The following is a 14,981-nucleotide window of genomic DNA, read 5'->3' as shown; positions in this document are numbered from 1 at the left end:
AATGTTGTATATAGGGATGAAAATTTCAGGGTTTTTGGTGGCCTTCCTAAGCCAGGATTCAGACATGGCTAGGACATCTGGGTTGGCAGAGTGTGCTAAAGCAGTGAATGAAACAAACTTAGGGAGGAGGCTTCTAATGTTAACATGCATGAAACCAAGGCTTTTACGGTTACAGAAGTCAACAAATGAGAGCGCCTGGGGAATGGGAGTGGAGCTAGGCCCTGCAGGTTCTGGATTAACCTCTACATCACCAGAGGAACAGAGGAGGAGGAGGATAAGGGTACAGCTAAAGGCTATAAGAACTGATTGTCTAGTGTGTTCGGAACAGAATAATTTTGCACGCCCAATTTTTCAGTTTTTGATTTGTTAAAAAAGTTTGAAATATCCAATAAATGTCGTTCCACTTCATGATTGTGTCCCACTTGTTGTTGATTCTTCACAAAAAAATACAGTTTTATATCTTTATGTTTGAAGCCTGAAATGTGGCAAAAGGTCGCAAAGTTCAAGGGGGCCGAATACTTTCGCAAGGCACTGTACATACACTCTTAGAAAAAAAGGGTTCCAAAAGGGTTCTTTGGCTGTCTCCATAGCAGAACCCTTTTTGGTTCCAGTGGAAAGGGCTCTACATGTGAAAAGGGCTATGGAAAGGGCTCTACATGGAACCCTCTGAGGAAATGGTTCTACCTGAAACCAAAAAGGGTTCTTCAAAGGGTTCTCCTATTGGGACAGCCAAAGAACCCTTTTAGATAGCACTTTTTTTTCTAAGAGTGTACCATGTATTTGTACTAACAGAAATGCAATTGCACACTTCCTAACAAACTGCTGACATTATTGAAATAACCACATTAAGCTATAAACACCACAGTACCATATACTACATGCCTTTTTGTTTTTCATCCAAAACATTTTTTAGCTCTTGTTTTATGAGGTTTGGGGCTACAAATTATAATCCAATCATAATATTTTGTACCCCTAGCCTACAATGTAATTTGTTGACTCGGGGCAACATTGCAGTATTAAAGGGTAGGAAAATACGAAGTTTTGCTATTTATTTGTAATATTTGTTCAAAGCAAGTATTAACTTAACTTCAGATTGGCCTACACACAACATCCCATAATGTAAAAGTGGAATTATGTTTTTCAATTATTATTATTTTACAAATGAAAGGCTGAAGTGTCTTGAGTCATTAAGTATTCAACCCGTGTTATAGCAAGCCTAAATAAATTCAGGAATAAAAATGTGCTCAACCAGTCACATAATAAGCATGGACTCACTCTGTGTGCAATACTAGTGTTTAACATGATTTTAGAATGACTACCTCATCTCTGAACCCCACACATATAATTATCTTTCTAGCAGTGAATTTCAAACACAGATTGAACCACATCACGCGATGACATCTGTCTCCTAACCTTAACAGGATAATGACGGACGGAAGACAGGGTGGTGCGGCAGGTGCCACTTCTCATACGAATGCTGTTATTTTATCTAAAACATCAGGTGTACCCCAACCCCAGCTAAGTAACTCAAGCAAAGACTTAAAGCGCAATTATGTGTTTTATCTCCAGTACTTGGCCATGATTGTCAGTTATGTAGCTGCTCTACTGATAATCTCAGTGCCTCCTTGCTGGGATGACACAATAAATCTACTGCAGGAGAATATCAACACCAAACACATTGGTTCACCGTTCCATGGGAGCGGACAGTACACAGCATACCATAATGTTCTGAATAATGGAGTGGAAAGCAGTGGATGGCCTCGTCCACTGATCGTCGCCGCTGTGGAAGTGGGTGAGTGCTATGGTCCCATGGTTTCTCTCGACTCGCCCGGCTCCAGGATAGATTTTGACTCTTCAAACATACCCAAGTCGTTATATGCGATCCCTGACTCTGTTTCTGGTACGCAAGATGTTTAATTAGTTCCCCGCATCCAGTGCAGACGGGAGGGATTGTTAATTGCGCTACCGAACCGAACTGCCCCTAATCAAAACGGCCTAAACCCAGCCGTCAGAAAACACAGAAAATGTAACTTTTTTCAATGTGTCAATTACTCTCGAGTCATCTGGGACCCACGAGCTAAGCCCAAGGGACTACTAGGGGGCACTTGAACATTCGTAGTGTCATTCCAAAAAGTGATACAATTCAACATCTACTCAGACTCCAACCTTGACTTCCTCTGCCTCTCAGAGACATGGATCCATAAAAACCTCTCCATATGCTGCTTTGATTGTGCCTGGCTACAATGTTTTCTGGAGAGAAAGGATTGAAGGAAGAGGAGGGGGTGTGATGATTTACATTAAAGAACATATTCAATGTAAACAAATTGAGTGGTCATGTCATAATGAAGTAGAATGTATTGGCCTGAACGTTACACTGTCTCCCCAAATGTCTTTTACCCTTATTGGAATGTATAGGCCACCTTCCACCAAAAGTGTGTTTTCGATCAGTTTAATAACATGCTTAGGGAAGGTGATTTTGGGAAAGAGGTCATCTTAATGGGAGATTTTAATATTAATTATGAAGACAAGTCTTGTAGGAAACCCTCAAACGGATCACTAATACCTTTGACCTTACACAGCTAGTTAAAAAGTTCCAACCAGGGTGACTTGTTGCTCTAAAACAGATTGATTTGGTGTTGAGTAATAAACCAGAGAGTGACTAAATCATTCAATGTGGTTACTGGGCTATCTGATTATAATCTGACACTTATAGCCAGAAAGCTGTCTAAGAGCAGGTTTAACCTCTCTACTGTTAGAAAGCCGGATCAACTAAGAATACCTAAGAGTGAATAAAACTATTTTGAAAATGCAATTAAGGGAATTAACTGGAATGTCACCAACACATCTATTTGTCTGGGGTTGTTTCCAAGGGTATGGAAGCCGGCCATAATAACGTCCATCTTTAAATCGGGCGACCCTGCTGACCTGAGTAACTACAGGCCCATTAGTATACTACCTGTGGTGTCAAAGGTTGTTGAAAAGTGTGTAGCAGAACAACTGATTGCCCACCTCAACAACAGCCCCTTCACATTACACTCCATCCAGTTTGGCTTCAGAGCGAAACACTCCACAGGAACGGCCAACTGCTTTCTTCTGGAAAATGTGATGTCCAATATGGATAATGGGGGCATAATGGGGGTGTTGTTGGGGCTGTGTTTCTGGACCTAAGGAAGGCTTTTGATACTGTTAACCATGAGATTCTCATCACAAAATTGTCCAAGTTCAACTTTTCCTCCGATGCCTTGAGATGGATGAAATCATACCTTGAAGGCAGAACTCAGTGTGGCAGAGTGAGCAATGAGCTGTCGCCCACTCTTAGCTATGATGTGGGCATGCCCCAAGGGTCAATACTGGGGCCCCTCCTGTTCAGCCTGTACATTAATGATCTTCCTTCTGTCTGTACTGGGTCTGAAGTTCAAATGTATGCTGATGATAGTGATATATGTGCATGCAAAGAGCAAACAACAAGCTGCACAAAAACTCACTACTGTAATGGTCCAGGTTACAAAGTGGCTCAGTAACTCGTGTTTGCATCTCAATGTGAAAAAAACTGTTTGCATGTTCTTCACAAAGAGGGCAACAGATGCTACTGAGCCAGATGTTTGTGTGTCAGGGGAGAAGCTCCAAGTGGTATCTGATTTTAAGTACCTTGGCATCATACTTGATTCCAACCTCTCTTTTAAAAAGCATGTGAAAAGAGTAATTTAGATAACCAAATTCAACCTAGCTAATTTCCGATTTATAGGAAATTGTTTGACTACAGAGGTAGCAAAACTGTACTTCAAATCTATGATACTTCCCCACTTAACATACTGCTTGGCTAGTTGGGCCCAAGCTTGCTGTACAACATTAAAACCTATTCAGTCTGTCTACAAACAGGCTCTCAACGTGCTTGATAGGAAGCCTAATAGCCATCATTACGGTTACATCCTCAGAAAGCATGAGCTCCTGAGTTGGGAAAATGTTGTGCAATACACCGACGCATGTCTTATATTCAAGATCCTAAATGGCCTGGCTCCCCCGCCACTCAGTATTTTTGTTAAATAGAAAACCCATACATATGGCAGCATATCCACCAGGTCTGCCATGAGGTGACTAAGGAAAAGCACCTTTAGTAAATCCGCTTTCTCTGTGAGAGCTTCCTATGTCTGGAATACACTGCCAGACGACACACATAAGTGCACCACATATCACACTTTCACAAAATGCATGAAGACATGGCTAAAGGTCAATCAGATTTGTGAACATAATCCCTAGCTGTGTATTGCCGCTTTCCATGTTGTCTGTAGCTTGTGAGGTGTGGAAACACTGTTGCTTTTATGAATTTTGTCTTGCTGCTTTTTGTTCTATGTTGCTCTGTCTGTATGCTACGTCTTGCTTGTCCTATGTTGCTCTGTCTGTATGCTATGTCTTGCTTGTCCTTTGTTGCTCTGTGTGTGCTCACTGCTCAATGATTGTCTATATTGTAATTGTTTTTAATAACCTGCCCAGGGAATGAGGTTGAAAATTAGCCGGCTGGCTAAAACCGGCACTTTTACTGAAACGTTGATTAATGTGCACTGTCCCTGTAAAAATAAAATAAACTCAAAGACCAGGGAGGTTTTCAAACACCTCCCAAAGAAGGGCACCTATTGGTAGATGGGTAAACATTTTTTTTCCAAAGTCACTACAAAGATACAGGTGTCCTTCCTAACTCAATTGCCGGAGAGCAAGGAAACCGCTCAGGGATTTACAACAAAGCACTAAATTAGAACTGCAAACCATGTGGCAAAGCAATTCACTTTTTGTCCTGAATACAAAGCGATATGTTTGAGTCAAATCCAATACATTACTGAGTACCACTCTCCATATTTTCAAGCATAGCATTGGCTGCATCATGTTATGGGTATGCTTGTAGTTGTTAAACTGGGGAGTTTTTCAGGATGAAAAAATAAACGTAATGGTGCTAGGCACAAGCAAAATCCTGGAGGAAAATCTGGTTCAGTCGGCTTTCCACCAGACACTGGGAGATGAATTCACCTTTCAGCAGGACAATAACCTAAAACACAAGGCCAAGAAGACACTGAATGTTCCTAAGTGGCTGAGTTACAGTTTTGACTGAAATCTACATAAATCTATGGCAACACCTGAAAATGGTTGTCTAGCAATGGTCAACAACTAATTTGACAGAGCTTGAAAGATTTTGAAAATAATAAATGGGCTAAATTTGCACAATCCAGGCGTGGAACCTCTTAGACTTACCAAGAAAGACTCACAGCTGTAATCGCTGCCAAAGGTGATTCTAAACTCAGGGGGTTGAATATGTATCTAACCAAGATATATTAGTGTTTTCTTTCTCAAAGTTTTTACCAATATAAGAATTGTTCTTCCACTGACAGAGTATTTTGTGTAGATTGTTGACAAAAAAAATGACAAATCCATTTTAATTCCACTTTGTAACACAACAAAATGTAGAAAGTCAAGGGGTGTGAATACTTTCTGAAGGCACTGTATAGATCACGTAGTCATAATACATATATTACTGAAAATAAATGAAATACTTCTCTCCTTATACACGCAGCATGTGTGTCTCCTGTAAGACAACTTATATGGATGATCCTCCAACTGTTGCATCAAACAGGTCTTGTTCCAGACCAACTACATTCCATCAACCAATGGTTGCCATGTTATCAACTGCACAGTTGGGTATCAGATTGATATCATTATTTATATTGATTGATATATTATTATTATACTTTATATTAATTGTTGATATACTATAATATTGATATCAACATATCATATTTGTATACCGTTTACTCACTGTGTGTGTATATATATATCTCAGTTGCAGAGGTTCAGGGCAGAGCTCACCCAACAAAATGTTGGCAGAGGGTTTATAGACAAACACTTACCATTGGTCCAGTACACCACAGGCCGCAGACCTGTTGTACTTTCATTTTTCTGTGACAGACCCAAGTGTTCCTGAAGACGATGATAGGAACAGTCCTCCATAGTGGAGACGCCACCTGCTTAGGAGAGTAAACCCTATCTTAGATTACAGAAGACATGGATCACAACTGATACAAATAGTGGTACAATGGATGGGTTATCCGTATGTGATAGAATATGCGACTCATCAACAAGTTCAATTTTCAATAATGTGCCAAAAAAAAATAGTATTTTCTTAAAGCCAAAGACAAACAAGGAGAAAGAGGAGCTGAGAGAAATCAAAAATGAGATCTCACCCATTAGAGCGAGTGAACACAGAAGCCACAGAGTGCTCATTGCTGTATGTTTAGGCTCACAGGTCCAGCAGAATGGTGTCCAAGTGGGAGAGGGCTGTGTTTTATATGTGTTGGAGAACATTATGTGAGTGTGGCCCAATCACATGGCTAGTTGACTTTACTCAGGGCCATTGTCAGAGGTACAGAGTGTTCAAGCCAAAACAAAATAACTAGGGCTTTAAAAACGATGGTGGAAACAACAAAACAATTTGGGGATTAAAGTGGGTTAAAATCTTCCTAGAAGTAGCACAGGGTTGATAGGAATTTTGCTAAGGTGCCAAAATTCACTTTCTTCATATTAAATGAATTCTCCATGTGGTCTATATTAAGGGCACTTCATTTTAAAATGCAATATTGGTGCACAATTTCTACTTAAAATATCAAAAGGATGCAAAAGGCACTTGGAAGGGTCCTTCTATTATGGATCAAATCTCCTCCTAACCTATTGACATTGAGACAATGTGATCCTGAAGGGTGGAGATCCAGTGTATTTATTGTACTGCACATCACAGAAGGATTGATGGACAGGGTTTGCTGGTAAGTTAGAGCTGAGAGGAGCAGGTTGTGGTCAGTAACCTCATCTCAATGTTTTAACACCACTGAGTTTGTGGACTGATATAAGAGAGAAGAGTATGTGCTTTACATCTTCAGATTAGGCCACACAAAGGAAATGGAAAGAAAATGTTATTACACAGGCTTACTAGTGCCATAGATTTCAGACAGAATGCCATAAAAGTAGAATAAACGTTGTTTTCTTTATGTAATGGGCAGAAGTGTATGGTAGGCACTACTTGGGTTCGGGGGGATTGGTTTTGTTAGGAAGAACCATGAGAACAATGCAACAATAACTCAACCACAAAGACAATGTGAAGATAAATGGTGGCCTGTATCTGTAGAGTTTACAAGCAATTTGAAACAAAAACAAGAGAACAGGAGTCAGGTAACAACAACAAAAGGCCAGTCAGTAAAGCTGATTGGATCTAAAATATGGGCAGATAGACAAAAATAAAGGGCTGAGATATACGTATGATCTACACATACCGCATCTATACCAAGTGCATACATAGTGAAGCCACTCGTGATACAGTATATGAATACCAGAAAACCAATGGTGGTGATGAGATAAAGGCAGAAGAAAACAGAGCCAATTCGGTTCAAAATCTTCAGAGGCGTTACAAAACCATGCTTGGTATAAGACATGGTGACATTGTTTGGAGAGGTGACAATGTAGGTTACCTTCAATCAGATGCAGACGATCATATGCCACTAAAAGAAGTCTGCAACACAGGAGGAAGGCATACTACAGCATCAAACAGTGTGAGGACTGCCGTCCATCAATTCACTAAGAGAATTACGTTTTGTTCATTTCTTTGGCATTAGGTCCAGTTGCAGAGTTTCAATCCACCGCAGGTAGCCCTGGCATGGTGCAGTAGTTAAACCAGGGCGTGTGACTGTTTACTGTGGTCAGGCCCTCAGAAGGACGTGTCTGTGGGTATCTGGAAGTCCTTGAAGGAGTAGAAGGAGATGTCCCCGTGGTCCACCACTGCATAGGTGACCGGGACGTCCCCACTCTGGAAAGCCAGCAATTTCAGTGTCCACAAGTCAGGCACTGGACCATCGAAACTGGGAGAAGACAGCAGACATTATTCAGCGTGCAGTAGCATTTGATAATAGTGCATTTAGGATTACTTTTGATGGCAGGTGGTCTTGTGTCATCTCTTTTGAAAATGGTATTCTTTTTTTGTGTATTTTTTTTAACTGATTTTAAAGTATGCAAACACCCCCTGACAGTTTTGGGATGTTTACCTGCACACACACATGCGAGAATATGGTTTTCCAGGAGCGCTCTTCTTGAATTCAGCGACCGTGTCGGGTTGGTAAATGTTGAAACAGATTCTCCACTCCTCTGAACCTTTCAAACTGAGAAGACAAAGCCCAAAGTCAAACAAGGCAGGCAGCATAGAAATAGATGTAATATATAAAATGCACCTCTACGTCATATTGTATATATCATCCTAGGACATAATGTTAATCATATTTAACAAACCCACAGTATAGGGTTTCACTCGTCTTATTATTTCTACATTTTTACTCCATATACAAAAACTTAGATGCAGAAAATTGTACAGCATTCCCAGAAAGCATGGATTATTGAGTCATTATTTGTTTTACACTTAAGACATGACTCTGCCATTGAGCTGTAGAATTAGTTAATTTTGTCTCCTGTATAATAAATACTATACATTAGTTTATACTGGATTAAGCGTACATTTTCGTTAACTGTAATTTCACTCATCTTAATAGATGGTATGATGAATGAGCAGGGAGATACAATTACCACTAACCGGGATGGAACACTCAGCTAGCATGTCCTACTAAATTCACTTCAGGGTTCGTGATAAGATACTAAAGAGGAATACCTGGATGCTCCCTCCAGCAGCCGTGTGGATTTGATCACACTGATTTTATCCAGCAGCTCACCTGCATCCAAGAAGGAAGAAAAGTCAAAACCATTTAGACATTTAACCATTCAAGATGCTGCTTATGAAAAATGTAATCCAACTTTGGTAAACCACATGGGATAATGAGTTCATGTAACAATGAATCACAGAGAGTAAACAGATATTGGAACTTATATGAACTTGTCATTGACAGCAATGAAGTCCAGATTAGTTTTACCAGTTGAAGTGACCTGTGCAGGGTCATGTAGGGGTGTGACCGGCCCCTCCCACAGGTGTGATGGCCTATCTCTGCGGCTCCGTTGAATCCTTCTCTCCTGTAGCTCCTGGTACTCCGCCCAGTTCCTGCAACGTCGTACCTCTCTGTCCTGGTTGATGTCCCTCCGGTACCGGTCCCTATCCCGCTCTCTCTCCCACTCACGCCGGGACATCCTCACCTCCCGCAGGTTGAGCCTCTGCAGCCAGGGGGCCACATCGCAGGCCCCCACTGACCCCACAGCCCCGGGCAGCAGGCAGGGGTCTGGGGAGGTCAGGCTGCTGGGGAGCCAGCATCTGGAGCCCAGGTCTGGGAAGGGGATGGAGCTGAAGTCCCAGCGAGGGGAGCTCTGGGGCTGACCTGGCAGCTCAGAGTCAGGGTCTGGGGAGCCTTTCTTTGACCACCAGCTCCAGCCCTGGCCACCCACAGTTGAAGTGGTGGGGTCAACGTGTGATGCTGTCTGGATTCCGTCAATGTCTGGGGCTGAAAGATCTGGAAGAGAGTCAGGATTCTTGTCCTCTTCCTCTCTGTTGCAGTCTTTCTCCTCCTCCGTTATCTTAGAAGTGGGGCCCTCCTGTGTTCCTGTGTGCCTGGAGCGCATTAGAAGAGGCAGAAAGGCAGGGTTTCCCATTGGACAGTAATCGCTTTGAGGCGTGTGGGTTGACTGAGTGATTAAACCATGTTTAAATATAAACTGGGTATGTCTGTGTCTGCTCACTCACCTGGAGGTGGGGCTGTGGCTGCGTTTCCTCTTCCGAAGTCTTCCTGAGCTGTCTCGGGACTGGGGCAAGTTCAACTGCCTCTCATAATGTGATGGTACAGAACTACAGGGAACCACACCAATCCTCAGATCATAAATACAGTCGCTTGCATGCAACTAAGGAAAAGGTTCAAGTTAAAGTAAAGGAATGGCCTTAGAATCTAGACTAGTTCATGCCCATGAGGGAGACAATTACCTGGGATCAAATCTGTTCACCACATAACCAAGTCGCTTCAAATGGCCAAATACCTTTAGAAGAAATAAAATCATCACGTTAGGTCAAATCATAAGTTTAGACTTGCTGGAATTGTATTATATTGTCTTTTCTCATACCTGGTAATGCTGTATACTCATTGTCTTTGAGTATAGAAATGTCTCATAGCCCTCTTGGATGGACAGTGGCAGGTCTTGGTAGAAAACTTGCAGGTTTCCCTATTAATTTTGAGGATCACAAGGAATAACAATTCTAAGATACAAATGACAAACTGTGTTTGTCTTATTTGGATCCACATGTATCAAACTAATGGAAATGTCTTTATTAGGTGAACAACAATCCGACCAGGGATAATTATAACCTGAATGGTGTGAGCTGGTAACAATTCCCTGATTAACATGTTTATTGGCAATGCTGAGCCCATGCACTTACACACTCCATTAGATAGAGAGCCTCTTCTGGATGTAGACATTGCTTACCATGGGCAGAAAACCCCATAGTCTGCCAAAACTTCCCCTACAGCAGAACAGAGAATGAATGTAATGTCAGTTTTCATGTGAAATCTTTAGACATTAGCCTATACTAAATGTTAATGAGAGGTGAGCTCTAGATGAGTTCGAATAGACATCAGCAGAGGCAGAGCGCTTGTCATGACAAAGTCCTTCGCTCTCTCTGATGGACCATTACTCACTGCTGGTGACTGCAGCTCCACTATCATGTCACTGGGAATCCACACTGCCTTCACCAGATTCCCCCTGGGCACAAAAACATACAAGGAGTCAGTCACGCCACCAGCTGTAAAGCACAGTAATACCAATGTTTGTTTAGCTGCAAATACATATGGACTAGGTATAATCATCTAACCACACCAACAGTCTAAAGTTGATGACACATACACTATCTAATTCTACTAGTAGCCGTCACTCTAGTCGTCCTTGGTTCCACCATCCATTACTCACAACCTCTCCACTCGCTCCTCAGATACTAGATTCCAGTGCTCGTCCAAACTCTGCTGAAGCCTATCCCTTTGCTGATCCGACCCAGTGGGAATGAAATCCTTCTGCCCGCGCACCGGGATCTTGTGGCTGCGCGTGCGGGCTTCGAACAGCTCAGATGGGCTGTCATTGAATCAGAAGCACAACAAGTTGCAAGAACTGACTCGGTCTCCAATTGGTGTCAGCACTGGCTACACGTCTTTCGCACTATATATGGTAATAAATCACTCCCCAAAAATGCCGGTCTTACATTTAATTAGCTCGGTTAGAAAAACATAAAAATATTTGACCGCGCTGATAAAGACAGGACAATCACATTCAGATTGCCTAGCTAGCGTTGTCCGTAGCAGTTAACATTAGCGTCTATGAATGGGTTAGCTAGCTAGCGTTGTCGGTAGCAGTTAACATTAGCGTCTATGAATGGGTAAAGCTAGCTAGCTGCTAACACGTTTATAACAGCTCGAATTTCACAACAAAACTTTACTAAATTATCTAACTTATTTGACAAAAACTATTATGCAAGAAACGATTAACCCGGTGCCTATTCAAAGACACGGCGTTTAAACTGTGCACTTACTTTAGTAATTCATTGCCGAATTCTACTTTAGCTGATGTTTTGTTTTCGTCAGCCATATTTGCTAGGTAGACTGCTGTCAAAATCGCCCTAGGGTTTCCACAAGACAGCCACAAAGTTAAAACTGTCTGTATCGTAAAAAAAATATTTAAACTAACATTCTTTTTTGGTCTTAATTTAAGGTTAGCGTTAGGCATGGGGTTAGGTTTAAAATCTGATTATAACAAGATAAATTGTAGAAATCGACGGGGGTTAGCCATAAAAGCCCCATATACTACCCACCATTGCGACCTTTTTAAAAAATATATATATTTTTATTTTTATTAACAACAAATCAATACCCACCATTGCGACCTGTACGCTCTCGTTGGCTGGCCCTCGCATCATACTCGTCGCCAAACCCACTGGCTCCATGTCATCTACAAGACCCTGCTAGGTAAAGTCCCCCCTTGTTTCAGCTCGCTGGTCACCATAGCATCCCCCACCTGTAGCACGCGCTCCAGCAGGTATGTCTCTCTGGTCACCCCCAAAACCAATTCTTTCTTTGGCCGCCTCTCCTTCCAGTTCTCTGCTGCCAATGACTGGAACGAACTACAAAAATCTCTTAAATTGGAAACACTTATCTCCCTCACTAGCTTTAAGCACCAACTGTCAGAGCAGCTCACAGATTACTGCACCTGTACATAGCCCACCTATAATTTAGCCCAAACAACTACCTCTTTCCCAACTGTATTTTATTTATTTATTTATTTTGCTCCTTTGCACCCCATTATTTTTATTTCTACTTTGCACATTCTTCCATTGCAAAACTACCATTCCAGTGTTTTACTTGCTATATTGTATTTACTTTGCCACCATGGCCTTTTTTGCCTTTACCTCCCTTCTCACCTAATTTGCTCACATTGTATATAGACTTGTTTTTTTTTTACTGTATTATTGACTGTATGTTTGTTTTACTCCATGTGTAACTCTGTGTCGTTGTATGTGTCGAACTGCTTTGCTTTATCTTGGCCAGGTCGCAATTGTAAATGAGAACTTGTTCTCAACTTGCTTACCTGGTTAAATAAAGGTGAAATAAAAATAAAATAAAATAAAAATTTGCTCACATCTTATATAGACTTGTTTATACTGTATTATTGACTGTATGTTTGTTTTACTCCATGTGTAACTCTGTGTTGTTGTATGTGTCGAACTGCTTTGCTTTATCTTGGCCCGGTCGCAATTATAAATGAGAACTTGTTCTCAACTTGCTTACCTGGTTAAATAAAGGTGAAATAAAAATAAAATAAAATAAAAATTTGCTCACATCTTATATAGACTTGTTTATACTGTATTATTGACTGTATGTTTGTTTTACTCCATGTGTAACTCTGTGTTGTTGTATGTGTCGAACTGCTTTGCTTTATCTTGGCCCGGTCGCAATTATAAATGAGAACTTGTTCTCAACTTGCCTACCTGGTTAAATAAAGGTGAAATAAAAATAATTCCGACTTTGTGGCTGTGTTAACTAGTGACGACCGGGTCCTGGTGCACGCAACTGTACATTTTTGAGAGAAGTTCTCAAAGTTCACAAGAGGGCAGCAAAGCACAACATTTTACATTTTTATTTCAGTAATGCCACAATACACTTATATCACTGATGCTAATGAAGTCTGGGAAATAATGCTTTTTATCTGCTGTGATGAGGCCACAGGGAAAACAGTCTCCCAGACCTGCAGCTTAGTTGATAAACAAGGCATGAGGATAAAAAAAAAAAACATTTGATATCACCTGGCTAAAAATGTCTTGCAATTCTCTAAATAGACAAGTGTTAAACACAATCTTATTGTGCCATAGTACCACTGGAATGTAATTCATATGTGATAACCTTATTTTTATTTATATTGATAAATGCCTTTGATTTTCTCACTTTGTAATGTAAATAGTTTACCAATGTTGTGAATGAAAGGGCTCTTGGAAGGGTGCATGTATTATATGTGCAACCTCCTTACGACTTGCCCTTTGACAGGCCTGGCCACAAGTCATCACACCTGACGTGAGAGGTGAGAGAGGTGCATTTAGATGCATGGACAATGAGAGAATGCCCCGCTGAGCAAACATCCATACTACCAGGAAGTAAGAGACCATGCTCCCCTCCCACCCCTCACTCCACAAGCAGGCCCCCTCCCCTTCCTTGAAAGTCAACAATAAACCACGTTTCCAGTAAGCCGGATAGCTCCCCAAGTCTAGCCCATCCCCATGGTGACCACTACCAGACCTGACAATGCTGTGTCTTCTAGCCTAGCTAGACCACCCATGCGGAAAGACTTCTGAAATAACAATATGTATCAGATTATTAAAGCTCCGTAATGCTGCTATCACATCTGTAGTCTGGAGTAAAATAAAAATCCTCAACAATGAGCTGCACTTATAGATATTTGTGGACATACTTCAAACATGTAATAAAACGTTTCAGTCAACCGTGGCATAGCATGTCTTACACCTTGACCTATTCCCGTGCGAGACATGACGTCAACATTCCCGTCTCTGGTGTGAGTGACACAGTACCTTTGTGTGTGAGTCTCCACATATTATTCATGGGTCCTTAACTCCTGGGCCTGGGGTTGCGCTGTGGCCTTTCAGTTGGCCTGACTCTTTAATCTGCTGTTTAACACACTGAATTGGGCCTTTGCATTCTCAATCGGCCAGAGCAGGGTATTTCTGCTTTGTGTGGATTGTTGACTTGCAAAACACACCCTAAGGACCCCAGTAACTGTAACACTGAGGGGCTGACTGCCAGAGGTCACACTAAAAGGTCATCCTTATTGCTTGCAAAGTTATAGCGCTCAGTGAAGAGAAGTAGATGTTTAGATTGAAGATTACAATTCTTTAGGATCAGAATCACTTCTATTCACCAAGTCCATTTAAACATACCCGGAATTTGACTTAGTGATGTGGTGCTGCCAGCAATAGACAAATGTAACGACAAAATACAGACAGAGGAATTTACACAAAGTCAACATCCAGTATTTACTATGGTATGGTACATTGGGCCTTTTACATTTCATTTACTTGAGTTACCAGTCCAATAAAATTGTGGAGATGTAACGAGTAAAATGTAGGAAATAATCCAGCCCCCTGCAATGAAATACTAAACCAAATGTACCAACCCCACTACCTTTGACAGGCCTGGCTACCTTTGTACCAACCCCACTACCGTCCACCAAAACATACGTTCACATTCAAACGAAAGAAAAGTTCAGGATGTCTGTTTATAGGCTACACATATCCAGCAATCAGGATGGTTTGCAAACAGATCTTGAGGGCAGTGGTAAAACTGACTGCCTAGCTCTAAACCATTAGCAAACAATGGCACACCACAGAGAGAGGGTCTATCACCTCACATCCTCAACATCACGCTCAGTCTCATCCAAGTGCTGTGGGTCCTCTGGCACTAATCTGTTAAATCTGTTGTCAT

General features: G+C 41.4%; 1 protein-coding gene across 3 annotated transcripts; it reads right to left on the bottom strand.

Moving 5' to 3' along the window:
* Positions 1–6,741: 6,741 nt before the first annotated feature.
* Positions 6,742–12,185, bottom strand: tsen54 (TSEN54 tRNA splicing endonuclease subunit). 3 transcript variants are annotated; one of them, XM_065006652.1, is made up of 11 exons: positions 11,870–12,185; positions 10,852–11,073; positions 10,647–10,710; positions 10,388–10,471; positions 10,075–10,173; positions 9,938–9,990; positions 9,704–9,805; positions 8,946–9,571; positions 8,687–8,747; positions 8,073–8,186; positions 6,742–7,889 (listed from the first exon to the last, which is right to left on the bottom strand). In XM_065006652.1, exons 3-11 carry the CDS (start codon positions 10,671–10,673, stop codon positions 7,739–7,741), a joined length of 1,317 nt encoding a protein of 438 aa, XP_064862724.1. In that variant the 5' UTR covers positions 10,674–10,710; positions 10,852–11,073; positions 11,870–12,185; the 3' UTR covers positions 6,742–7,738. The 3 variants fall into 3 exon arrangements, with proteins under 3 accessions (XP_064862724.1, XP_064862723.1, XP_064862722.1); XM_065006651.1 differs by lacking the exon at positions 11,870–12,185 and adding an exon at positions 11,528–11,633; XM_065006650.1 differs by lacking the exon at positions 11,870–12,185 and adding an exon at positions 11,528–11,633 and having other exon boundaries at positions 10,915–11,073.
* Between the last annotated feature and the right edge of the window lie 2,796 nt (positions 12,186–14,981).

The sequence above is a fragment of the Oncorhynchus nerka genome, linkage group LG21, assembly GCF_034236695.1.
Source record: "Oncorhynchus nerka isolate Pitt River linkage group LG21, Oner_Uvic_2.0, whole genome shotgun sequence".
Lineage (NCBI taxonomy): Eukaryota > Metazoa > Chordata > Actinopteri > Salmoniformes > Salmonidae > Oncorhynchus > Oncorhynchus nerka.
Note: the sequence above shows the minus strand (reverse complement) of the source record. Positions and strands in the feature narration are given on the sequence as shown.

Coding starts and splice junctions, on each gene's coding strand:
- tsen54 (XM_065006650.1), bottom strand. CDS start 11,583: ATGGCTGACGAAAACAAAACATCAGCTAAAGTAGAATTCGGCAATGAA. Junction 10,174..10,387: donor CTCTCTATCTAATGGAGTGT/GTAAGTGCATGG, acceptor CAAAATTAATAG/GGAAACCTGCAAGTTTTCTA. Junction 9,991..10,074: donor TGAGTATACAGCATTACCAG/GTATGAGAAAAG, acceptor TTTCTTCTAAAG/GTATTTGGCCATTTGAAGCG.